Source organism: Zootoca vivipara, chromosome Z, assembly GCF_963506605.1.
Source record: "Zootoca vivipara chromosome Z, rZooViv1.1, whole genome shotgun sequence".
NCBI lineage: Eukaryota > Metazoa > Chordata > Lepidosauria > Squamata > Lacertidae > Zootoca > Zootoca vivipara.
This window is the reverse complement of record NC_083294.1, coordinates 17,610,062-17,636,931: the sequence shown is the minus strand read 5'-3', so window position 1 is coordinate 17,636,931 and position 26,870 is coordinate 17,610,062. Positions and strand designations below refer to the sequence as shown.

General features: G+C 46.9%; 2 protein-coding genes across 4 annotated transcripts in view; one reads left to right on the top strand and one right to left on the bottom strand.

Moving 5' to 3' along the window:
* GPSM1 (G protein signaling modulator 1) overlaps window positions 1-15,865 on the top strand; it is a 65,247-nt gene extending 49,382 nt beyond the window's left edge. For all 3 annotated transcript variants that reach the window (XM_035113168.2, XM_035113170.2, XM_035113171.2), the window contains 3 exons: window positions 10,452-10,614; window positions 13,656-13,864; window positions 15,615-15,865. In XM_035113168.2, coding sequence (XP_034969059.2) covers window positions 10,452-10,614; window positions 13,656-13,864; window positions 15,615-15,803 — 561 coding nt within the window. In that variant the 3' untranslated portion in view covers window positions 15,804-15,865. The remainder of the gene's footprint in view (window positions 1-10,451; window positions 10,615-13,655; window positions 13,865-15,614) is intronic.
* Window positions 15,866-19,610: 3,745 nt separating this feature from the next.
* On the bottom strand, window positions 19,611-23,603 carry DNLZ (DNL-type zinc finger). The gene is made up of 3 exons (XM_035112555.2): window positions 23,301-23,603; window positions 22,306-22,445; window positions 19,611-20,784 (listed from the first exon to the last, which is right to left on the bottom strand). The coding sequence occupies exons 1-3, from the start codon at window positions 23,541-23,543 to the stop codon at window positions 20,637-20,639; spliced, it is 531 nt and encodes a 176-aa protein (XP_034968446.1). The 5' UTR covers window positions 23,544-23,603; the 3' UTR covers window positions 19,611-20,636.
* Between the last annotated feature and the right edge of the window lie 3,267 nt (window positions 23,604-26,870).

Here is a 26,870-nt window from a genome sequence, read left to right as displayed (position 1 = left end):
CCTAGCGGGGCTCTTTTGATGTTTTCATGGAACATCCAGCTCCGGAGGTAGTCTATCTCAATTCTTAGATTCTTTGGGGTATTTTTTAAGCATTGCTTTTTGTCTCCATCTGAGGATTCTTCCTTTGCCCCCACCCTGCCCCCATTGATGACAGTCATTTAGAGCAGTGTTTCCCAACCTTGTGCCTCCAGATGTTTTGGGACTACAACTCCCATCATCCCTAGCTAGCAAGACCAGTGGTCAGGAATGATGGGAATTGTAGTCCGAAAACAGCTGGAGCACAAGGTTGGGAAACTGGTTTAGAGCAATGGATGAAGGATGGGCAGAGTTGGGCTCGCTTTGCTCCAACCCTGTCACACACAACCCTGCAAAATTAGCTGCCTCTTCTTTTTCGTCAGAAGCAAGTTCTCAGAAGTTCTCTCACCCACAAGGGTGATCAAGATCCTGTGATTCCTGGTTGGACTAGATGACCCATGGGGTCCCTTCCAACTCTACCATTGTAGGATGCTATGATCCAGAGTCTAGAGCAGCCCTTCACCACCCTGGTGCCCTCCATAAGTTTTGGATTGTGACATCCATCTCCTCCTGCCAGCACAGCTGTTTGGAAGTCAGTTTGATCAGCTGAGAGCCAGCCAAGTGGGTGAAGACTGGAGCCCTCATTCTCTGGACTCTTGTGGGTGGCAGTGATCCATGGGGTGCTCCTGAGAGTGGGTGGCCAAGCAGAGGGAGAGTTTTGTTCGTTCTTTGCATCACACGGCCAGCCTCTTCTGGAAAACGCTCAAAGCTCTGTTTGCCATCCACCCTGTTTTTCAACAACCCTGCAAAGAAAGTCAGGCAGAGGAGTGGCAACTGACCCAGAACCACACCAGGCAGCTTTGCGGACTGTACATCCCCCCCCCACTAGATGGTGCTGGGGATTGAACCTGTATGCAGAGCAGGTGCTGTCTCCATCCAGCTACAATCCTTTAAAAAAAGTTTATGGTTCTGAATTAAATAGGAAGTAGGAAGCTGCCTCAGAGCAACGGGTCAGGCGATTGTTCCATCTCGATCACTACTTTCTACACTGTCTGGCAGCAGCTCTTTGGGGCTTCAGGCAGGGGGCTTTGCCAGGCCTACCTGGAGACACCATTGTGGATTGAACCTGCAACCTTCTGCATGCAAGGCAGGTGCTCTGTCCCTCTGCTGCAGCTAAAAATAAAGCAAGATTCTAGTCCTCATGGGTCTGAATAAAGGGCTGAATTAAACAGGACTCTAGGAAGCTGCCTTATACCACTTCACTAGACCATTGTTTCACATTGGTTTTGTACTGTAAATGACGTTTTTGTGCGCTCTGGCTTCAGTCACGGTGCTCCGTTGTGCAAGAAGCGGTTTAGTCCTGCTGGCCACATGAGCCGGAAAGTTTGTCTGTGGACAAACGCCGGCTCCCTTGGCCTGAAAGCAAGATGAGTGCCACAACCCCATAGTTGCCTTTGACTGGACTTAACCATCAAGGGGTCCTTTACCTTTTTACCCTTTACCAGTACTACTATAAACACTGGCTGCCAGCAGTGGCTGTCCAGGGTTCCAGTCAGGGGACTTTCTCCTAGCCCTACCTGGAAATGCTGAGATTGAATCTGGGGCCATCTGCATGCAAAGCAGATTCTCTACCTCTGAGCTACAGCCCCTTGAAATCTCTAGAGCAGGCATCCCCAAACTGCGGCCCTCCAGATGTTTTGGCCTACAACTCCCATGATCCCTAGCTAACAGGACCAGTGGTCGGGGAAGATGGGAATTGTAGTCCAAAACATCTGGAGGGCTGAAGTTTGGGGATGCCTGCTCTAGAGTGTCACACACACACGTACGTACACACATCTAATTTGGCCCATGGAGTGAAGGTCAGGGTAGTCACCTGAACCTGACTCTCCAGCTCACACATCTTCCAACAAACCCATCCAGGTTTGCTGGGAAATCATAGAATCATAGAAGGGAAGCAAGGGTCATTTAATCCAACTCCCTGCACTGCAGGAATCTCAGCTAAATCATCCATTGCAGGTGGCCATCCAAACTCAGTTTAAAAACCTCCAAGAAAGGAGAGTCCACTACCTTTCAAGGAGGTCCATTCCACTGTCAAACAGCTCTTACCATCAGAAAGTTCTTGTTTCATCATAATCTCCTTTCTTGTAACTGGAAGCCATTGGTTTGGGTCCTACCCTGAGGAACAGAAGAAAACAAGCTTCCATGTGACAGCCCTTGAAAATGGCTATCACATCTCCTCTCCATCTTCTCTTCTCCAGGGTAAACATGCCCAGCTCTTTCAGCCGTTCCTCCTAAGGCATGGTTTCCAGACCCTTGATCATATTTCTCATCTTCCTCTGCCCACCTTCAATCTAGCTTGTCCTTACCCCCCTTAAATGGTGGTGCCCAGAACTGGACACAGGCAGATTAGAGTGTTAGTATGACTTCCCTTGATCTGGGCACTCAACATCTGCTGACGCAACCTAGAGTAACATTAGCCTCTTTTGCCGCTGCATCACATTGTTGGCTTAGTATAAGCTTGTGGCTCATACTAAAACCCCTGTACCCTTTTCAATCCACTGCTGTCAAGCCAGGTATCCCTCATCTTTTATTAGTGCATTTGCTTATTCCTGCCTAAGTGCAGAACCTGACATTTGTCCCCATTGAAATCCATTTGGTTTGTTCAATAGGGACAAATGTAAGGTTCTACATCTAGGCAGGAACAACCAGATGGTTAGGTTATAAACAGCACTCAGGGAGCCAGGGCTGGACTTGGAGGTGGCAATGGCCAAAACGTAGAATCCTAAATTGTATTTGGAAGTGACCTTGAGGGTTATCTAGTCCAACCCCTTGCAATGCAGGAATCAGTGGCCTTTCTGTTTAAGACAAGGTTGTTAGTGGCTGTAACCACCTCAACCCCACAAAGGGCCTTGAATTACAAAGGTGAGGTTAACCTTCAAGCTTGCCACGGATTTGGGGGACCAACAGTGAGTTTGAGGATGAAGTAGTTGAATTCTGAATCCGGTTTCACTTCAGTTTGGGTGGGCATAGGATCCTTTCTCCCCAGAGCCATGTTGAGTCAGGATGGCATGAAGCTAAACATGGGAAGATTCGGGATTAAAGGAAGTGTTTCTTCACTCAGTGCATAGTAAAAATGTGGAACTCCCTCCAGCAGGAGTCAGTGGTGGTCACCAACTTGGATGGCTTTTGAAAAAGGATTGGACAAATTCATGGAGGGGAAGGCTATTAATGGCTACTAGCCAGGATGGCTAAATTCTTTCTCCCTCCGTGGTCAGAGGCAATAATGCTTTATAAATACCAGTTGCTGAAAGGGAGAGGAGAGTGCTCAGGTGCTTTGGGGTTTGCTTTGAGGGCATCTCGTTGGCCACTGTGAGGACCAGATGTTGAGAGTACGTGGGGCACTGGGCTGATCCAGCAGGATTTTCTTAAGCTCTTATGTCAGAAGATGCTATATTGAACACTGGAACTTCTGTGACCCAGTCTCTCTGCAACAGTGTTCCACAGGAAGGATGGCTTTAAAAAAAAGAAAAGACTGGGCATATTCAGGGAAGAGATGGCTACTAGTCAAGATGACCCTGGGAGTTTGGGAAGTGAGAGGGCTCTTGTGCTCTGGTCCTATGTATGGGTCTCCCATTGGGGCATCTGGTTGGCCACTGTGAGGACAGGCTGCTCGACTAGATGGGCCCACTTTGCCCTGATCCATCAGGGGCTCTTCTGAGGTTCCTGCAGATTGTTACAGTTCTGCTATTCAGAACTGAGTAATTCTAGACTTTCAGATACTAACATGGGGAAGAAGGGTTGATTCACCAGAATCACAGAATTAGAAAGGACCCCAAGGGTCACGTAAGGCTACCCACTGTAATCTCATCTAAACCATTCCTGACAGCTGTCATAGAATCATAGAAACATAGAGTTGGAAGAGACCACAAGGGCCATCCAGTCCAACCCCCTGCCAAGCAGGAAACACCATCAAAGCATTCTTGACATATGCCTGTCAAGCCTCTGCTTAAAGACCTCCAAAGAAGGAGACTCCACCACACTTCTTGGCAGCAAATTCCACTGTCAAACAGCTCTTACTGTCAGGAAGTTCTTCCTAATGTTTAGGTGTCCATCAATGTTTTGCTGTCCATCCACCCTCTGCTTAAAAACCACCAAAGAAGGAGAGCTGGCCTTCCTTTCCTTCTGAATTCCTTCCCTTCCTCAAAGAACCTTCCTCAAAGAACCAAGGCAATTTAATCTCATTCTCATTCTCACTGAGTCGTCTTTCTGTTTTAAGTGCCATAAGGCCGGCAGCTAACTTTAAATACTTGTGGGGGCTGCAGGAGGCGAAGTGTGGGGAAAACTCACTCCTAGGAATAGTATTTATAATCAGCAGGTGGTGCCATTGGAGGAGGATGGAATTGGAATAGGCAGCACAACAGCTTAACTCATAGTGGGGCATGAGGCTTAACTGGGCTCAGAGGAAGGAAGTTTTGCAAACTTGGAAGACCTCCTGGTGCCCTTCAGATGCATTGGACTACAATGCACACCAGCGCCCAGGCAGCACAGCTATCAGATGACTCTGGGGCTGGTGCAATTTGTAGGGGAAAGTGTTGTTTACAGAGAACCAGCCTGGCAGCTGATTTAGACCCAGGCTACTCAAGGGATTTTTTTTGACCTGCACATAGTTTTCCTCCAGGCTCAAGAAAAAGCAAAAATAGAAGGAAAGAGAAAGAAGTTGGGTGTTCCTGCTCAGCAGGTGGTGGCAGCAGGGGTTGTTGCCCCAGTGCAGTGGGTGGCCAGTCACCTGCCCAGGCCAACCTTGATAGTCAGTTCCCAGGTCACACAGGAGGCTTCTTTGGGCTTGTCCTGGACAAATATCTACTCTAAAAGGTAAAGGGACCCCTGACCATTAGGTCCAGTTGTGACCGACTCTGGGGTTGCGCGCTCATCTCGCATTATTAGCTGAGGGAGCCGGCGTACAACTTCTAGGTCATGTGGCCAGCATGACAAAGCCGCTTCTGGCGAACCAGAGCAGCACACGGAAACGCCTTTTACCTTCCCGCTGTAGCAGTCCCTATTTATCTACTTGCACTTTGACTTGCTTTTGAACTGCTAGGTTGGCAGGAGCTGGGACTGAGCAACGGGAGCTCACCCCGTCGCAGGGATTCGAACCCAGCTAAAGAATCCCTGACAAAGGGCCACCTGCCCTCCATTTCAAAACATCCAGGGAAGGATATGATAAATAATAATAATAATTAATAGTAATACTTCAGTTGTGAAGCTCACAATTTCCATTTATCATCCTCCCCCTGCCGTGCTGCATGAATTCTGCCCCATTTCTGCTCTACAAGACTTTGCCACAGAGAGAAAAGAGGAGCACAGATTCTCTTCTGGGCATTTGGGGCTTTTCATTTCTCATCCTTCTACCCCCAACCCACCATGGGCACAGACCTGCTGTGATTCCTGCATTGCAGGAGCATTGACTGGATGACCCTTGGGGTCCTTCCCAACTCTACAATTCTAGGATTCTGTGACAATGGGGACAACAGCAAACACCAACGCAGCTGTGCAAATGCCCCCAAATTACAGCTCTTCAGAACAAAGCGATTGGTGGTTGACCCAAATGAGCACCTTTTGCCAGACAGCCGGGTTATTTTTATCCCAGCCTCCCTGTATGCAGGGAAGCCCCAGAGCTCTTCCTGACAGCCTAACGCCCAAAGAAATGGCCAAAAATACAAGCAGCCGCATGGATCCGTTATTGTATGCATACACACTCTGCCCCACAGGAATAATAGAATCGTAGAGTTGGAAAGGACTCCCAAGGGTCATCTAAGCCAACTCCCTGCAGTGCAGAAACCACATCCCTGGCAGACAGCCACCCAACCTCTGCTTAAAAGCTTCCAAGGAAGGAAAGTTCACCATCTTCCGAGGCAGTCTGTACTGAGCGAGTCCCTCTATTCCACTGTCGGAACAGCTCCTGCCCTCAGGAAGTTCTTCCAAATGTTCCTTTCTTGTCATTTGAAGCTGCGGGTTCATGTCATGAACAAGCTGCCTCCGTCTTCCAGGTGGCAACCCTTCGGATATTTGAAGGTGGCTCTCATGTCTCCTCTCAGTGTTCTCTTTTCCAGGCTAAACCATAGCTGCCAAGTTTTCCCTTTTCTCACGAGGAAGCCTATTCAGCATAAGGAAATTTCCCTTTAAAAAAGGGAGAACTTGGCAGCTATGGGCTAAACATCCCCATCTCCCTCTCAACCATTCCTCATCAGGCTTGGTTTCCAATACCACCTCTGCACACCTTTCCAGCTTGTCAATATCCTTCTGCAGAGGGTCTTTTTGGGGGTGGGGGTTGCTCAAGATTCCACAAGTGGTCTTTAAACCTGGTTCCCTCTCCAGGAACCATCAGAACAAGAGAGAGAGTGAGAGAGAGTTATTGCATAAAAAACATAAGAAAAGCTTACTGCATCCAGCCAGTGGCTCATCCAGTTTAGCATCCTCGTCTCACAGCGGCCAACCTGATGCCTGTAGGAATCCCTCAAGCAGGATCCAAGCACAACAGCCCTCACACACACACACACGTGGTTTTTAACAAGTTTTTATAAAAAAATAAAAAGTTTATTTATTATTCAGTAATTTACAAAAATAAAATTCAAACTCAAATCAAGTTTGTTTGCAAAATACAAAACTCAAATAATACAAGTTCAAATAACAGGTTATTGCTAACAAAAGAAAAAATACTAACAAAAGAAAAAGTACCCCTTGCCCAGCCTTTCGTGCCCTCCACCTGCTCCACCCTGTGCTAACTTCCAGCCTATTCTCTGTTTCGGTTTACGTATCCAAATTTCTTTTTGTATGCCTTTTGCATGTTTGGTTCATTCTGTTTTTTTAATTTATATTTTTTGAGCCCTCCACCTGTCTGCTAAAAGGTCAGCATTTTCCACAATTTTTGCTTTATATTCGTCAAATTTCTTCCAGTCTTGATCAATTTTCTGCTTTGATATCCCTTTACTTTCTCCTGCTTTCCTTGCCATATTTTGATATCTTACCATTTTGATTTGCTAATCTTCTATTTTCGGAATTATTTCGCTTTTCCAATTTGTAGCGGTCAGAAGTCTGGCTGATGCGGTAGCATACATTGTTATACACCTGTCTTTTTCCTTTATGTCTTCACTTAGCATTCCTAGCAAAAATAATTCAGGAACTTTCTTAAAAGAATATTTCAATATTTTGTTCATTTCTATATAGATCTTATCCCAAAATTCCCTGATGATTTTGCATTGCCACCATATGTGCATATACAAGCCCACCTCCTCATGACACTTCCAACATGTATTATCACTTCCTTTGTATATCTTCGCCAGTTTCGCTGGGGTAAGATGCCACCTGTATTGCATTTTTAGGACATTTTCTCTTAAATCATTATTCGGGGTGAATTTGATATCTCTGATCCATTATTTCTCCCATTTCTCTATCATTATTGCTTTTCCTAAATCCTGTCCCCACTTGATCATGACTTCTTTCGTTTGTTCCTCTTTTCAACTTCAGTGGATTTTGTCAGGGGACTGATTTGTAAATCCGGGGACTGTCCCCAGGAAACGGGGACGTCTGGTAACCTTACTCTACCCCAGAAGCCAGAGATTCCCCAAACCAGCAGGGACTGGGTTAACAGCACAGCTTGCTACTGAACACAGGGAAATAATTCATCTTCTAGCAATGCTGAAGGGAGAAAATAAAACACACACACTCACTTGGCTTCTATTTAAGGCAGCTTCGAAATTAGCCACCCAGTGGAGGAATCTGGCCTTTTGAGCTGCTTGAAGACTGACCAGGAATTAAGAGAGAATTTTTTAAAAAAAATCTCCTCCTTGCCACCCAATGGGGTTTCGGGGGGTGGGGTGGATCTACTAATGAAAGATAATCCAAGTCTCAAGAAAAGCCCACAGCCAGTGGGTAGAGGGTGAAAGCAGAGGCAGATTTCGGGAGTAGTGGTAGGTAACTCCCTAATGAGGAGGACAGAAGTGACAGGATGTCCTGGGAGTTGTGCTATCTTCCAGGTACAAAGGTTAACAACGGGGCAGAGAAGTTGCCACAACACCTTCCTTTTGATTCATAGGGGGTACAAATGACACTGCCAGACACAGCCTTCAGCATACAGCAAAGGGACTATGAGAGTCTGGGCAGGGCTTTTGAGCACAGGCGGTTTTTCCATCAGTCCTTCCCGTTGAAGGTCATGGCCCAGGAAGAAAGAGGAAAATACTGGAAGTAAACCACCGGCTGTTCAGGGAAGGTTTGGCTTCCTGGTCCATGGTCTCTGCTTCCTTGAGGAAGAACTACTTGCCAGAGATGGCTCACACCTGACATTAGTTGGCGAGAATTTGTTTGCTAAAGGTCTCGCAAACCTGATCAGGATTGCTTTAAACCAAATCCTGAGGGCGGGGGAACAATATTACAAACCACAGGGGAATACCAGGTACTGGGAATAAGAGCTTCATTGATGCACAGGAAACTGAGGTGATGCTCCAGAAACCTCCTAAAGGGCAGGGAACTGCAAGAAGGAAGCAGCTGGAGGGAATGGCTCAAATGCACAGAGCAGGGACACCATCTTGGGGGGGGGGGACTGAGGGCTCCCTCAAATTTTTGAGGGAAGTGCCTCCTCAAAATTGCACGACTCCACACGACATGCTCACCTCACTCTCACACGCTACAGGGTGTGCTGATGTCACACAAGCCGCATGGCATGCAGACAACATTGTCAGCACACCCTGCGCATGACATGAGAATGCCCCATGGTGTGGGTGCATGACATCAGCACTTTCTTGGTCAATGTATGCCAATGGAGAGGGGAGGGGAACATACCGGTAGTTTTATTGTGCCTTTGAATTTATCCCAAACTTTCCTGCCTGCTTCTCACCTCAACATTTTGCAAGTTAGGTGTCTTCCCGCTTATAAAACGTACTGAAAACCATCAACAGCATGCTGATATAGTGGCATCTAAGGTTGATCTTGTCTGCTTCATACACTGAGCCACCGGGTCCCAGAGTTTATGCTCCCTTTGCTCAGACACTGCCAGCCCTAATTCTTGCCACTGTCATGTCACAACATTCACTTTTTTATTCTTTAGGATTTTCTTATGCACTACTCTGCTCTCACTCATATTTCCCTTATTAATTTAAGAACGTTCTCTCCCCCCCCAAAAAAAACCCATGATAGCTCATAAAATATTTTGTTTTGTCTCCTTGCATTGCCCATCAACTCACCTTCTTTGGTTTCCCTGTATGCCACTTGTAGCACTAGGATTGATCAGATAGTGTCTGATGACTGTGTTAATATACAGAAAATCCAAGACCGTATTTGTTAAATTGTTCATAAGGTGATGTCGCCAGAATCTTATGTATATCGTCATTCACCTTCAAATACCATTTCACTCTCATCATACCCAAAGATTTGCCAGCTGCACACAGGTTCTGCTGGGAGCAGGCAGTCCAGAACAGGGGCTAAAATAATTGAAAGTGGGAAACAGTTCTTACCAGGACATCTTTTGTTTTCAGCAAGCTGAAAAGTGGTGGTGAAGCTCTGAAGTAGTCTGTGACACTTCCTCCCTTATTGTGTAGAAAAGTAAGTTGGCCATTTGAAGCATCCGCTGGACACGCATCTAATATTTTAAAAATCATGCAGGAACGCCCCCCCCCAATTCTAGTAGTTTCCATCCTTGAGGGTTGATTCTCTTGTCCATAGAAGTGCGAGGGAAGAGGGGGGGGATATCCTCCAAGTCTAGCCTTTGTGGTACTAGAATTCTCTCTGAACCATCCAGATGCTGACGTTAAAATCCCTGAATAGTAGAATTTGGGCACCCCACTTATTTGAGCTATAAGAGTTGTGGGATCCCTCCAAATCTTAGCCACCACAGCTAAATATTAATGCAGGAAAATGGGCCTCCTGCCACTGCATTAATCTGTAGTGGCAGGAAATATTCACATAGGAGACCAGACTCCACAGCACTGATTTCCCCAGCTTAATCGGGGGGGGGGGGTGTTGCCTAACCCTCACTTCCTCATCCCTTTAATTGCTTCTTAACTGATGGAAGACTTTCCTGGGAGCATCCCGGTAAATGCAAGGGGCTGATATGCTATAGCCAAGTTTCTTGTAGGCAGATAATATATTTTTGCAGGAGCATTGTCAAATCTTTGTCTCATTTCCTGTTGTCCCACCGTGCCAGGTTCCAAGTGACAAGGGAAGCTCCACATAGAGTGCATTATAATAATCCAGTGTTTTAATGATATTAATACTATTTTTGAATATATATATATATATATATATTCAAATCTTGCCATCTGATTTTGAAGAGCATGTAGGAACTGTGATGCATTTAAGACAGCTGAGTTCTGGTTTTGATGATCCACTTTAAATATGGTGGGAAATTGGGACTGGAAAAAACTATTATTATTTCTTCTTTGCAGAAAATCAAGCGGGCGCCTTCGGACGAGGAGTGCTTCTTTGAGCTGCTGAGCAAATTCCAGAGCAACCGGATGGATGACCAACGCTGTCCCTTGGAGGAAGGCCAGAAGGTGCCCAAAGAAGCTACGGTGGCCACCCTGGTGCCTGCCCTGGAGGAGAGGACCTGTAAGTTTTTGTTGAGCTGCTCCCGGGGCCCTTGCTGTGCTGGGCTATATTAAGTCCCCTTCTGTCTTAAAGGAAGATAAAGGAAGGAAGTCTTCATGCAGCACTGTTAATCTGTGGAACTTCTTCCTGCGGGTGCCATTGAGGGTCACCAACTTGGAGGGCTTTAAAAAAGAATTAGACAAATTCATGGAGGAGAGGGCTATCAATGAAGCTGGATGTTGGAGGGTTCATGGCAGAGAAAAGAAAGTCATTCATGAAGCACAGTGTTAATTTGTGAAACTCCCTCCCCCGAGGCCATGATGACCACCAACTTGGATGAACACATTCTGAACTCTGTGCTGAATTAATAAGTCTATCCTTTTATCTGCCCATAAGATAAGCTCTGCAGCTAAATCAGGCCAAAGGGTCCCTGTCTAGCCCAATATCCTGTTCTCACAATGGCCAGGCAGATTTCCCAAAGGGAAACCCACATGCAAGATAACTCTCCCTTCCTGGGGTTTCTAGCAACTAGTGTAATCAAGAAGCGTTTACTGCCCCAACTGTGGAGGCAGAGCATAGCCATCTTGGCTAGTAGCCATCAATAGCCTCCTCCTCCTCCTCCTCCTCCTCCTCCTCCTCCTCCATGAACTTGTCTAATCCTCTGTTAAAGCTGTCCAAGTAGGTGGCCATCACTGTCTCCTGTAGTTCCACAGATCAATTCTGTGCTGCAAAATGAATCCTCTCAACATTCACCTTCATTGGATGCCTGCGAGTTCAAGTTGACACTTCCTTGCATCAAGATATTAAGCAGGGGTTTGTGTGCATGGACCAAGAGAGGGGGGAAAACCAGGCACAGGAGATGCAGGCAGAGCGCCAAAGCTGCGAGGCAGGCAGGAGGCAGTGTTGAAAAGGTCAGGCTGTGTTATGACAAGGAGCGGGGTTGAGCGAGGCTCTCTCGCTCCTAAAAATAGAAGGAGAGCTTCTTGTCGTCCCTGCTGATGCGGGAGCGCCCCTGGGGGCTCTTGCTTTCCTCCACAGGGCCCACACCACCTCCTGCTTGCTTCAGAGTATTTGGACACAGCGCCTTATTGCTTCATAAGAACATACAAAAGCACTGAGGGATCAGGCCAACGACCCATCTAGTCCAGCCAACCTTGACATCTGAAGGGGGGGCATTCCACAGGGGGAGCGCGACTACTGAGAAGGCCCTCTGATTGGTTCCCTGTAACTTCACCTCTCACAATGAGGGAACCACCAGAAAGTCCTCGGAGGAGGACTTCAGTGTCCGGGCTGGACAATGGAGGCGGAGATGCTCCTTCAGGTATACAGTGCCGAGGCCACTTTAAGTCAATGGCCATCACTTCTAATTGTGCTCGGAAATGTACTGGGAGCCAATGTAGATCTTTTAGAACCAGTGTTAAATGGCCCCGGCAGCTGCTCCCAGTCACCAGTCTGGCAGCCACATTCTGGTTTAGTGGTAGTTTCCACGTCACCTTCAAATGTAGCCCCACATAGAGGGCATTGCAGTCCACAGTGGGGGCGGGGATAACCAGGGCATTTACCACTCTGGAAGACAGTACGCAGGCAGGTAGGGTCTGAGCCTGCGTACCAGATGGAGCTGGTAAACAGCCGCCCTGGGCACAGAATTCACCAGTGCTTCTATGGACATCTGTGAGACCGAAATGGTCTCCAGGCATCACACCTGGTCCTTCAGGGACACCGTTACCCCATTCAGAAGTAGGGAATCCTTCCACCTGCCCCCCAGAAAAAAGTACTCAATCCAGTGACCACCATCCACCCCCACCCCCAACCGACTCTGTTCACACATCTGTCTAAGCTAGCGGGCACATCTTATGCCAGGAGTTCTGCAGGGTAACTATGTGTGTTGCAAGCTGCTGAGCAAGGGCTGTTGCTGGGACTAATTCTGGGCAGTGTGTTCCACAAGATGCTGGTCTTTGCTGATATAATCCTCGATTACTTCAGAGCAAGCAACCTGGAAGAATTTCTAATCACTGCACTACACGTTGTTGTTGTTGTTGTTGTTGTCGTTGTTGTCGTCACCATCATCATTGTCACAGAATTGTAGAGTGGGAAGAGATTACCAACAGTCATCCAGCCCAGCCCCCTGCAATGCAAGAATCACAACTAAAGAATCCCTGATAGGTGCCCTTCCAATCTCTGCTTAAAAACCTCCAATGAATTCTGAATTCATAGGGTTGGGAGGGAGTCTAAGGGTCATTTAGTCCATCCCAGGGTCTCCCCAGGGTTCTGCTTTTTAATGTACTCAGTTATACTGTAAGCAATTTTTTTTAAAAAAAACTTTATAAATGACTTAAATGTAGGAATTGAGAGGGATGCACACTGTATTTGCAGATGATGCAAAACTGGGAGGGGCAGCTAATACAGTGGTACCTCCGGTTACGAACTTAATTCATTCTGGAGGCGTGTTCTTAAGCCGAAACCATTCTTAACACGAGGCACGCTTTCGCTAATGGGGCCTCCCATGACTTCTGCTCGCATCCCAGGGCAAAGTTTGCAACTAGGGGCATCTTCTTCCAGGTTAGCGGAGCTTGTTACCTGAAGCATTAGTAAGGAGGACAGTACGTAACCTGAGGTTCCACTGTACCGCAGAAGATAGAATGAATTTCAATGAGGACAAATGTCAGATTCTGCACTTGGGCAGGAATAACGAGATGCACAGATATAGGTTGGGGGACACCTGGCTTGACAGCAGTGGATGTGAAAAGGGATCCAGGGATCTTAGTAGACCACAAGCTTGACATGAGTCAACAGTGTGATGCAGCAGCAAAAAAAAGAAAAGAAAAGCTAATGCAGTTCTAGGCTGCATCTGCAGAAGGAAGGAATGGGAACTGAGCTTCACAACTAAAGTATTATGGTTATGATTATTATCTCCTTCATTGGAGATCTTAAAGCAGAGGCTGGGTGGCTACCTGCTAGGGACACTTTAGCTGAGTTTACTGTCTTGCAAGCGGTTGGACTAGGTTTGGGGGTCATCTATTCTGTTTCTGCAGTAACATTTCTTTCATCCTGTGCACTGGCAGCCCAGTCCTCAATGGCCTCCCCACAGACTGAGGAGCTCTTCGACCTCATCGCCAGCTCCCAGAGCCGGCGGCTGGACGACCAGCGGGCCAGCGTGGGCAGCCTGCCAGGCCTGCGCATTACCCCCAACAACCTAAGCCACCTCCGCAGGGAGGGTGGCACGCAGCAGGAGCCAGGAGACGAGTTCTTCAACATGCTCATGAAGTGCCAGGTATGTTTTGAACATGGCTAATCACTTGACATCATTAAACCCACTTCAGAAACTGTCAGTTCCTGGTTTATGAAAATCTTGGGACTTATTTTTTTTGCTCTTTTCTTTTGGGGGGCGTTGATGTTGTGGAGGGGTACTCATCCAACTCTGAAGGGGTCATTTTCAGAGCACTGGTCCATAGAACCACTGAATTTCAGAGTTGGAAGGTACCCCAAGAGTCATCTAGTCCAACCCCAGGCAATGTAGGAATCGTAGGTAAAGCATCCAATGATTTAGAAATATCTGTACCACGATACATTTTTAAATGTCTGAGTGCATATATGCAAACTCATGTGAGACTTTTTAAAATCAGAAAGAAGCTGACCATTATGGGGGAAAGATGTATTCTCAATTGCTTGCATAGGCCAAACAAAAGGGGAAAGTATTCCAGAGAGCAAGCATCCTGTTCTCACAGTGGCTAACAGATGCCTCCATTAGGAAACCACCAAGGAGGATCATAGCACAAAAGCGCTTTCCCCTCCTATGAGTCTCAGCAACTGGGATTCGAAAGCATTACTGCCTCCAACTGTGGTGGGCAGAGCATAGCCATCATGACTAGTAGCCATCGATAGCCCTCTCCTCCGTTACATTAAATGCTCAGTTTCTTGTTGTTATAAAAATAGCCGATCAACAACACTCCTGCAGGTGATCTCAGTAATGGAGCTAGAATGTTATAGTTTCAGGCAGTCCCTTAGACCTAAGTTGTTCAGGGCTTGACCCCAGCTCAGGAGATGGCCACCAACTTGGATGGCTTTAAAAGAGGGCTGTTGAGGACTATTCACCACAATGACTCTGCTCTGCCTCCACGGCCACAGGCAGCAATGCTGCCGGAAACCACAGGAGGGGAGAATTGGTGTTGCACTGGAATCCTGCTTACTGGTTTCACATTTAGGTACTTGGGCGGCCACTGTGAGAACAGGATGCTGGACTAGGCAGCCAGAGAAGATTATAGCATGGAATCATAGCATTGGCAAAGACCCCCATTGGTCATCTAGCTCAACCTGCTGCAATGCAATTTCTGGGCAGTATTCCACCAGCTACTGGTCCTTGCTGATAAGGTTCTCATGACTTGGGAGCAAGTGACCTGAAGGACCATCAGTGAGTCTTGGTCACAAGTTAACTACGCCAGTGTGACGTGGTGGTTAGAGTCTGGGAGATCAGGGTTCAAATCTGCCATTGGCCATGAAGTCCACTTTGGGGCAGTCACTCACTCTCAGCCAACCTACCTCGCAGGGTTTTTGTGGGGTGGGGGAGAACCATGTACATCCCCTTTAGATCATTGAAGGAAAGAAAATGCAATAAATAAATAATAATCCCAAGGATCATTTAGCCCAGGCATCCTCAAACTTCGGCCCTCCAGATGTTCTGGACTACAATTTCCATCTTCCCCGAACACTGGCCCTGTTAGCTAGGGATCATGGGAGTTATAGGCAAAAACATCTGGAGGGCCGCAGTTTGGGGGTGCCTGATTTAGCCCAACCTCCTGCAGTGCAGGAATCACAACTAAAGAACCCCCAACCTTTGCTTAAAAACCCCCAAGGAAAGAGAGTCCACCACCTTTGGAGGTCATAGAATTGTAGGGTCTGAAGGGACCCCCCCAAGGATCATCTAATCCAACCCAGTCCTAAACCACCTGGCTCTGCTCCTCTCTATGATGCCTCCCTCCTTCACTTCTTCTTCTCATTCCTCCTCCCCTCTTGCCCCTCCCTAGTCCTCTCGCATCGATGACCAGCGCTGCGCAGCCCCCGATGCCACCCCACGCGGTCCCACTGTGCCAGATGAAGATTTCTTCAGCCTCATTCAGAGGGCCCAGGCCAAGCGCATTGACGAGCAGAGGGTGGACCTGGCCTTGGGTGAAGAGGAAGCCAAAGAAGAGGAAGCACAGCCCAGGCCCAGCTAAGACCGGTCCCCTGTACAGGGTCTGGACTGAGCCCTAGTGCTGTGAGGACACAGGCGCTGGGGGCAAGACACTGGGGCAATCTCAACTGTAGCAGTCCCGCCTCAAGGGAGTGGCTCTGAGCAAGGCCCATTTCTTGGAGGGGGGCTGTTATCCTAGAGATGCTGGGGATGGAAAGTTGAGTTTGCCTCTACCACTAGGGGCAGTCTACCTCTAAGCTCCTAGAGACATTCATAAAAATGTACAGTTGGAAGAGTGCCCCTAAAGTTCATCTAGCCCAGCCCCTTGAAATGCAGGATTCACTGCTAAAGCATCTCTGACCGATGGCCATCCATTGGCTACAGGGAAGAGGACAGGAGCAATGGGGGAGGGGGTTGCTTTTCACTCCTTCCCACATCTCCGAGCCCAGTCGAAACTGGAAATCAAGCCAACTGCAGGAATATCTCTGCCAAGATTCAATATATTCACTAATTTATTCTCTCTCATATATATATATACATAAATATATATATATCTCAAAAGAGGGGTGTTAGACAATGTAATTTCATTGAGGGGCGGGGTCCTTTATCTGCATGGTACTTTTCCCCATCCCCGTAAAAATCCAAGAGCTGCCAAATGAATTTTGTGGGAGAAGAGGGGTGCTTATTAAACATTTTTGGAACTCAACGTCTTTTGGTGTTTTATTTCATCTTCCAACTCTGAAAGCAAGAGGAAGCTGGGAGGGGGGAGAAGAGTCTAATTTGCCCCACATGGCGTTTTGGGGGCGGGGGCAACAGAGAAGGGTCACTCCCAGCTTCCCTGCCGTTATTTGGCAAAGGGCTAAACCACATTCCAGGTGGCTCAAGCCATCCCTTCTGATGGATCCTGAAACCAGAATCCTCTCTTGGGATTTGGCCACCAGCCCCCACTTGAAATATTATTTTGCCATTTTTAAATAGCTGATGCTCCTTACAAAATCACACCTCGCCACTGTACAGGGTGCAACTTGGGGCCTGGCCCTCTTCTATGGATTTGGAAGCATAAATTGCAGGGTGCAGAGGCACTCCCAGTGGCCATCTAGCTGAGCCCCCTGCAAGGCAGGAATACAACTAAAGCATGCCTGACAGGTGGTCATCCAACCAATCATGACATTGGATGACCAGCATATGGGTGGCCCTGCCTGGCTATCTGCATGGGGGAGATAAAAGAACAGGCCCACCATGGCAAGCACACCTGGTGCACAGCTTTGCATATAATTAGGGTTTAAAAAACAAAAACAAAAAACCCAATGTTAGGAACATCAGAAGTGTCTGCTGGATCAAGTCAATGACCCATCTAGTCCAGCAACACTTGCAGGGCCGTCTTAAACGCCCCTGCCGCGGTGGGCGGGTGGGCGCGGTGGGCGGGCGGGCACAGCGCGATCTCTCTGGCGCCCTCCCGCCCCGTTTCCCAGCGCGGTGGGCGGGTGGGCGCAGCGCGCAGCGCGGCTCCCACAGGCGCAGCTGCGCGGCGGACCGGCCGGTCAGCGGGCGGGCACAGCTCGCGGCGCCTTTCTGGCAGGCCGGCGCCATGGTGCCCTGCGCCACCGGGGGTCTACCTAGAGCCGGGCCTGAACACTTGCATGTTAGAAACCAGCAAGCAATCCAAGCACAAGAGCTTTCTGCCCTCTTGTGGCTTCCAGAAACTTATATTCAGAAACATTGCTGCCTGCAACTGTAGGGCTCAGAGCTTGGCCATCATGGCTAGATGCCATCAACATCTCTCTCCTACTGCATGAATTTCTCTTATCCTTCAAAGGCATCCATGTTGGTGCCATTAGCTGCCTTCTGTGTGAGTAGCATAGTCCAAGAAGGACTTTCATTTATCTGACCTGAATCTCCCAACGAACAATTTCATTGGATGTCCATGAGTTCTAGTGCTATGAAAGAGGAAGAAAAAAAATTTCTCTCCACTTTGTCCAGGCCATGCATAATTTTATAAACTTATCTTGTGTCACCTTTTCCTCACCTTTTGTCCAAGCTAAAAAGTCCCACACACTGCAACCATTTTTCATAGGGGAAGTCACTCCACCACCTCTCTTAATCATTTGGGTTGCCCTTTTCTAAATGTTTTCCAACTTTAATATCCTTTGTGGAGTTTATAGTGTATTGACATTGCACTCAACACTGCAAGAGTCAAAGTACTAAGGGGTCATAAATCAAACACAATCAGATTCTTCCTCCCATCCTTTCACTAGCTCCGTTTTAAAAATCTTTTCTGATGTACTGCTGCCCTCTGGTGGAAAATCTCACACCCCACACAAAATACCTGTTACAGGTGTTGGTCTGACGTAGTCGAAACAAAATTAAAAAAATTCCTTCCAGCAGCACCTTAGAGACCAACTTAGTTTGTCATTGGTATGAGCTTTCGTGTGCATGCACACTTCTTCAGATTCAGATGCATGCCCACGAAAGCTCATACCAATGACAAACTTAGTTGGTCTCTAAGGTGCTGCTGGAAGGAATTTTTTCATTTTGTTTCGACAAAATACCTGAACATCTTTTCTGAGGCTGCCAGGCCTCATCTGGAGCAACCTTTTGCCAACCTGCTACCCTCCAGGGACTTTGGACCATGGTTCCTCCCATAAAGCAGAAGGCTATATTGGGAGCTGATGGGAGATGTGGTACAAAATGGCTTGAGGGCACTTAAAAATGTTCACCGTCAAGCCATTTAAAAAAGTGTCAATGTGCTTGAGGATTTACGGCACTTCTCCTGGAACAGAGCCAGCCCAAGCCACCCACACCCCTTCTTCTCATTGAGTCCTCTCAGTTTGGGAAAGTCAGTCCCATGCACCTTCCACTTACAAGGTTGAGAGTAATGGCTGTATTGGCTCAGCACACCAACACCCTGCAAATTTCAATCGGAGAAGCACAGATCTATAAGGACTAGAATCCTACTTTTGCCTGCTCAGTGGCATAGCATTCTCCTTGCATGCAGAAGGCCCAGGGTTCCCTTTTGTTCAGAACCATGAGAACTAGAATATTCCCCAAACCACATTGTCCAGCATCAGTCCTACTCAGTGGCCTTGACACACACCTGATGTGCGAGTCAGGAGCAGCTGTGACTACTCAACTTATAATAAAATTTGGAAGGAAATAAAAAATGATACGGAAACTTGGTCTAGGTTAAAACTGACACTATGGGGAAGAATTTTGGACAAAAAACATGAACATCCTCCCAAAATTGTTATTCCTCTTTCAAATGATCGCTATTATAGGAAAAATGGAGTGCATACATGGAGAAAAGATTTAACTAAGTTTATATGGCAGGGCAAGAAGCCACCTATTAAGTATAAATTGTTAATGGATAAAAAAGGGGTGGCTTCGCTCCTCCAGATTTAAGAACATACTACGAAGACTCATGCCTATGTTGGATCAGAAAATGGATGCTGTTAGACAACACAGACATACTGGATATAGAGGGTTGGAATAATAGGTATGGATGGCATGTGTACCTTGCGTACAATAAGGTCAAGCTTGGTACATAAAGGGTTCTTAAATCATATAATTAGGAACTCACTGTATAAAGTGGGGATAAAATATCAAAATTTACTAGAACCCAAAATACTGTGGAGACACTCAGTAAAAAAATATATGGGGGAAATGGGGGGAAAGTGGGCTGCATACAACCAACTCCTAAAAGAAGAACATGGCCAATTGAAATTGAAAACTTTTGAGGAAATTAAACAACATTGTACAGTACTGGTTGGTTGCAATACCATCAATTAAACATTTTCAATTTGGACAAAAAAAATTGCTTTGGAAAAGAAGAATCTAAATTACGAAAAGAACTATTAGAAAACACAAGGAAATTATTATCAAAAGCCTATAATTTACTGTTAGAGTGGGACTTAAAAGATGAGGAAGTAAAAGAGGTGATGATCATGTGGGCCCAAGATTTCAGATATACCATCTAGATAGAGCAATGGGGAAAATTGTGGAAGCAAGATGTTAGATTTACTGCTTGCTACACAATAAGAGAAACCTGATGAAGATGATGTACAGGTGGTACATGACCACCATCAAACTGGTCAAGATATACAGATTAAAATCAAAAATCAGATATTGATATGCATTGGCTGAAGTTCATAAAGTTAAGGGTAAAATACCGAAAGATGGTTACTGGGGAATAAGTAAATAATATTAATTACAAGTAATGAAAAACAAAAGAAGTCAAGCTCTGGTGGAGGGAAGACACAATGGTAGAAATAAGGAAAATATACATTTACACATAGATTTTTATATATAGCACAATCTGGAATGGATTGTAAAGAATGATAAAATGTGTAACTGAATGTAATATTGCAAAATAAAATAGAATAAAACCAGAAAAGTCAGCGAATGTGTTATTGGCACAGCATCTGATCAGAAGTGAGGGCAGCGGAGGCATCTGGTCTTTCTGCTTCTCTTTGCTCTTAAGAAGCAGCCACGGATAGCGACTGTCTCAAGGAGACGCAGGCCATCAACAGCAGCCTCTCCAAGCCAGCTTAGCCCAGCGGTTCCATCGACCAACGCATTGCTTGGATCCCCCAATCGCTTCCAGCAAAAATTTAATAAATTGTTATAAAAAGTAAAGAAAGTTGGTGTGAATCTTAACCGGTTGTATAGTATTTTAACTCACTTTATGTTTAAATTTTTTATTGTAAATTTTCCTTGATTTCAATTTTTTAAAACTTTTTGGGAACCACTTTTAGGGTTATTTACAATTGAGAAGAAGTGAGGGGCCAGGAGGTTCGAAGAGATGAATTAAAGTATCTGAAATAACTGCCACAAAGTCTTTTTGTATCCCCGCCACTCGAAAGAGACTGGAGCAATCCAGTCACATCAGACGTCCTCCTGCGTCTCCATCGGGAGGCTGGTCCGAGGTTCCTGTCTGCTGAGGGTCCTCCAACAGGATTTCCCAGGCATCTTCACCAGCCACACGCCTAACTTTCTCCCCCCTAGCTGCGAGGATTTCTTCCACGTTCCTGAATTGCAAAACAAACAAAGGTTTTATAAAAGAGGCAGCAGCCCCACCCAGGGCAGGAACTACCGTAGCAGCCTGAGTTTGAAGCGGGGCAAAAGTCTGCTGAACTGGGTGTACTGCCCTCTCATGCCTCCATTCCCTATGCAGTATGTAAAATGGGAGCAGCAGCAACTGAAAATGTTACCTGTAACAGACTAACATTTATCAAAATATGCCTTTTTAGCAAAACGGTTGCCAATTTTGAGCCCAGCCCACTTGCATTACATGTGTGCATGAGGGAGAATCAGTGTTTATACAGTCAAAGAAGCACAGAAAAAGAAGACTAGGGCAGATAAAACAAAGTTCTTCTTCAGACATCACATCCACATTTGTGGAACTCACTCCCACAGGAGGCAAGTGATAGCCAGCAACGTGGATGGCTTTAAAAGAGGATGAGCCAAATTCATAGGAGGAGAGAGCTATCAATGGCTAATAGTCATAATGGCTCTGCATTGGAGGCAGCAATGCTTCTGGATACCAGATGCTGGAAGCCACAGGAGCGGGGAGAATTATTGGGCTCAAATTCTGTGTGCAAGTTTCCCATTATGGGCATCTGGTTAGCCCATAGCTGTCAAGTTCTCCCTTTTTTAAGGGAAATTCCCATATGCTGAATAGGCTTCTTTGCGAGAAAAAGGAAAACTTGACAGCTATGGGTTAGCCATTGTGAAGACAGGAGGCTGAACTTTGACCTGATCCAGAAGGTTCTTCTTATGCTCTTGGGGGGGGGGGCAGTGTGAAACAATAACCCATGCACATGTATTTAATAATGCTTGGTGGGTTGTTGGATACAACCATGAATGATTCTAAATTAAAACTTAGAGAATAGATCCCTAACTTAGGTCCATTAATTTCAGTGTGCTTATCCTGAGCATGATACATGTTACATACACAACCGTAAATTTTTAAATCATTTTCATCTTGCACACTGATGAGAACTCTCTTCTCAACATATTCCATGAAGGCCAAGGAAGCTGTATCTACAAGAACGTTGAAAAAGGCCTGCAGTTGTCCTCACAGTGGCCAGCCAGATGTCCTAATGGAAAAAGCCCTGAAAAGGTTCCCCACTTGTTCTTCCCAGGAACTGGCATGCAGAAACACACCACCTCTGGTAAAACATAGCCATATATAGATAACAGGATTGTGCAGTTAGAAGGGATCCAAAGTGTCATCTAGTCTAGCCCCCTGGTATGCAAACCTCTTTCTGTCCATCTCCTCTTCTGTGCCATGTTCTTTTAGATTGTAAGCCTGTGTGGGTTGGTTGTAAGCCTTTTTTGGCTTAAACGTGGGGTGCAAATGCTCCAAATAAATAAATTCAATGTGTACACTTTGGCATACTTGCCTACTATGGGATTTAGTCCCACCCACCACCAATATACAGACCCTCACCCGGGAAGAAAAGTCATATGAAAAGTCATAGAATGGTAGAGTGGGAAGGCACCCCAAGGGTCATCTAGTCCAAACCCCTGCCATGGTGCTCGCTCACCTTTTCCCAGCCAGGTCCGAGAACCAGCCCAGGTTATCTGCAATGATGTGATGGTTTTGGCAGCCAGGACATTTCACAATCACCACACCATGGTGATATGCTGCCTTGGAAATGGTTTTGGCTGACCGCGTCCCACACACCTGAAAGGGAACCCAAAAAACAACTTGACCATTGTGGGCAGAAAGAGTCCCCCCTCTCCTCTCTGCATTACTGCCCTGTCAAACTCACAAACTCCTGTTGAAAGTCTGAAGCTACTGTTGCCAGTCTGTAGACAACACTGAGCTAGATGAACCCCAGTATTCCCTATGGAAGCAGCACACTGCTCCTATTGTCATTAGTTTTAACCTGTAGCTTATTTTAACTTATTTTAACTTTCTCAATGTTTTAAAGTATCGTTATTTTTATTTTTTTGTTTTATTGTTTTATCTTTTTCGTAAATCACTTTTATTTTTACAATCAAGCAGTGTATACATTTTATCAAATAAATAAAATTAACACTCTTGCCTTGTTACCCCAAGTTCTCTCTCTTAACTATATGACCCTCTGGGCAGAGAAATCGTTCCCTGCTTTCCTTTCTACTCTTCTCCACCAGAGGACGCCATCCTAAGTGCGACTTGGACTACTACTCCCATCAGCCTCATCACACAGGACTTACTTGCTGGACTGATGGACGTTGTAGTCCATCCAATGCGAATCTAGGCTGCTTCCTTCATCTTGGGGAAGGGGCTTCTCTTTCGCTCGCTGCTCCAAGAGCTCCTGCCCCCCTTGGCCCTGATAATCGGGCCTCATTTTAGATTCCCATTGTAATCACTATGAAGCGCGGTAAAGAAAGGCCCGGCCAAGTTTCCAGGAGCAAAGATGGCCGCCACGCCGTCGCCGCCCACACTGCGTTTCCATCCCCCAGGGCTCTCTGCTCCGCCTCGCAGCAGGTTCTTTCGGCCTTTTCTCTCGCCTCACCAATCACTTCAGACATATACGCACACAAACTCACGGACCTTACACGTGTACACGAGCCTGTACCCCGACGCGGCCTTCAAGTCCTGAGTCGCCTTCTCTTCCTGGTGCGCTCCACCGCTCAGGTTGCGTTGCTGGAGAGCCGTGGCGAAAAAAGAAGACGGCGGTGGAGGGAAAGGGGCCGTTCGCCAAAGACCTAGCCCCCGCGTTGTTCCGAGCCTGAAGCGCCCCGTCAGGGCGCCAAGGCGCCTCAAAAGCGCTGAGCAAGCCGCCGTTGTCGCCATCTAAACCCCGGGCAGCAAATAAAAAATAAAAAAAATCACTAGGTAGCCGCGGTCGCCATTTTAACTCCGGGCAGGAAAAGGCGGGAGGGAGTTTCCGGCCTTTTTAAACCAGAGGTCCTTTGAGATGACTTTTAAAACCATGGACCACACGGGCTGAAAGCTGCAATAGCTGTCTTGGATTTCAGAAAAATAAAAAAATTCCTTCAGTAGCACCTTAAAGACCAACTAAGTTTTTATTTTGGTATGAGCTTTCGTGTGCATGCACACTTCTTCAGATACAGTGAAATGGAAGTTTCCAGGCATTTATGTAGAGAAGGGGTGGGGAGGGGTGGGGATGGGGAGGGGGGATCACTCAGAAGGGTGGTGGAAATGGGTGATTGACTGACTGATAGCTGTTGATGACCGGAAACGACTGCAAATGGTTTTGCATGAAAAAGCAAGGGTGGAGATGGCTGAAGATCGCTTATCATGTATAATGAGATAAGAACCCGATATCTCTGTTCAAACCAGGTCCCTCCATGGTTTTGAGCTTGGTGAAATCTCACATTGGATTTCAGACTCCGTGGCCTTCCCCAGCCCTAGGTAGAGATGCTATTGCGGAATAAAGCAAGATTCTAGTCTTCATCGTTCTGAACAAAGGGCTCAAATAGGAATCCACCTTTGAGCAAGTTGAGCTATCTAGCTCAGTATTGTCTACTACTCTGACTGGCATCATCTCTTCAGGGTTTAAGATAAGGGTATTTCCCAGTTTACTTGGAGATGCTGCCATAATCTTCCACCCAAAATATAGCAAGAGCCTAGTCCTCACAGTTCTGTCCTGTTAAAGGGCTGCAAAAAAGTAGGTACATAGGGACAGCCTTCGAGTAAGTCAGACCCTTGGCTCAGCATTGCCTGTACTGACTGGCAGGGGCTGAACCTGGGACCTTCACTACTGCTAAGCTGTGTCCCTTCATGAAAGAAGAAAGCAAGGTTCTAGTCCTCATCCTATATAATAAAGTGCAAGTGTCTCTTGCGTCCAGTCCCTGTGTCCCTGGGTTTGCGCTACTGCACATGTGCCCCACGGATTGGACGCAGAGACTGGACGCACGTACACACACACTCTCCCCACCCCCACCCCCCTGAACAGTGTTGAGAGGACATAATGGAAGGCACCATTGGGGATTCCCCCCTCAAGAAAAAGTAAAGAAAGGTGGAGTTATGAGAAGGGGGGGTAGTGTCCGAAGAGGAAAGGAGACAAAATTGTGAGGGAAATTGGTGACAGTTTGGGGAGGGGGGGGGAGAGTCCGACTCTGAGGGGAAGGGGAAGTTGCCCCATGTCGGACCTCCTGCCTGCCTTCTTCCCTCCCTCGCCCTCCCGCCCTTCAAGCTCTGGCCGCCACTCCCCACTCGACTGGAGGGAAGCGCAGCCGCAACTTTCCCCTCTCACGGCTGCTTCTTTTTCCCTTAGCTCGCGCAGGCAGCGCATCCCGGAGAAGCCCCACTCGCTTCTCTCTCTCTCTCTCTCTCTCTCTCTCTCTCTCACACACACACACACACACACACACACACACACACACAAACCGCCCGCCTGCCGCCACAGCAAACCACCCAGGGGGAGCCTGGGGCCCTCGATGCACATCCCCGCCGGTGGAGGCGGAGACGGAGGTGACGCCTGCACGGTCCCAGGGCTTCCCCTCCGTTCCCGCCCGGCTAGCGCCCATTTACTTAACGGGCTGAATTACACTAGTAGTGAATAAAGGGCTGAATTAAACATCGGCATAGGAAACTGCCTTCTACCTCGTCAGAATACTGGCCCCTCTAGCTTAATATTGCCCACACTTGTGGTGATGATTTATTTAATGTATATGCTGCCCTTATACCCACAGGTATAGGCACCAGGGTTTCAGGCAGAGGATTTATTCCCAGCTCCACCTGGTGATGCTGCTGGGGATTGAACCTGAGGGCCTTCTGTGTGCAAAACAGGTGCTCTCCCACTGAGCTACGACCTTTTTTCCATTAAAAAAAATGTGCCTTTGATCAGTGTGTGCCAGGGTACAGTCCCCTGCCTTGATACAAAGCAGGAAATATAGAATTGCAGAGTTGGAAGGTACTGTACCCCAGAGGTTCATCTAGAGTCCAACCCCATGCAACGCGCCAGACCAGACTCCTTTGTGTGCAAAGCTGCTTTTCTCCATGGTTCCCGCAACAAGAGCTCCCTCCTCTGAATTGGGGTCTCTTGTAAATCTGAGGCTCATATATATGGGGGGCTGAGGGGCCTGCCATTCAAATGGTGTGCGTGCACCACGCCATGTGCACCCCCCAGAAAAAATATTTTATTCAAGTTGCCACCCATGTTGGTGATGTTGTCTGGTTTTGAAATGTGCTCTCTCTTTAGAGCACAGGGATTTCTACCTTTCTTGGTTTTGCCAGAGTTGCCCCATCAATGGGTGTGGTCCTCAGAATATAGGATATCTGTGGGTGCGAAGAAACCCTTGACCTTTCATCCCATGAAGCTGAACTTTGGAAGATTCAGAGCAGATTTTTAAAATGTGGGATGACCAGCTTCATATAACCAAATGCTTAAGTCTACTTAGTGCACGAAGGAATTAATGCTATAGAATAAGCTGTCCTACCAGGCTTAGCAAGGTCACCAGAGAGCCCTATCACTTGGTTGTAGCTCTGGAAATGGTGCTTCTTCTTTTGGGATGAGGATACTGAAGTGGCCAGCTAAGGTCATTATGTTACAAAGAAACTTATTTGACAGTTGAGCAACCTCCTCCATTAAATTCCAACTCTCACCATGCACAGAACCCAAAGAATTGGAAGAGGCCTCGGGGCTTCATCTAGACTGCCCCCTCAAACCCACAGTATCATACTCAAAGCCACAATCCATATTTATACAGACAATAAGTAGAGTTTAACTGACAGTTTCCAAAGTCAAACAGAAATGTTAAGTTCAAACTCTTCTGAATGGTTTGTGTGTGGGAAGTTCCTTTACCTATAGGCAAGCTCCACGTACTATATTGATGTTATTAATTTGAACCTTTTCCAATGTAATCCTTCTGCATTGTCCTTCCCAGGGGCACTTTCAAAGAGTGACAAAGATCCAAAAAAGTGAACTCAGCACAATTGGATGACAGCCATGAACCAACAGAACAGCAGGGCTAAAGCAGAAGAGTGTGGCAAGCTTAGGTAGGGATCAGATTTACAGTAACTATATTTTACTATGATTGCTCCTGCCTTGGGCTATCTCTCCTGAAGGTTGTGATGCGTGTGTGAGCCTTCTAGTGCACAGTCCCTTTTGTGGTGGTGCTGTCACCAAGCGTAGGCCCAACAATGCTGTCGGGC

What these genes read in the sequence shown, in the direction of transcription:
- DNLZ (XM_035112555.2), bottom strand. Translation starts at nt 23,543, where the DNA reads ATGGCGACAACGGCGGCTTGCTCAGCGCTTTTGAGGCGCCTTGGCGCC. An exon ending in GGCTCGTGTACACGTGTAAG is followed by an intron (nt 22,446 to 23,300) that starts GTCCGTGAGTTT and finishes GTTCCCTTTCAG; the next exon opens with GTGTGTGGGACGCGGTCAGC. An exon ending in TCGGACCTGGCTGGGAAAAG is followed by an intron (nt 20,785 to 22,305) that starts GTGAGCGAGCAC and finishes TTTGCAATTCAG; the next exon opens with GAACGTGGAAGAAATCCTCG.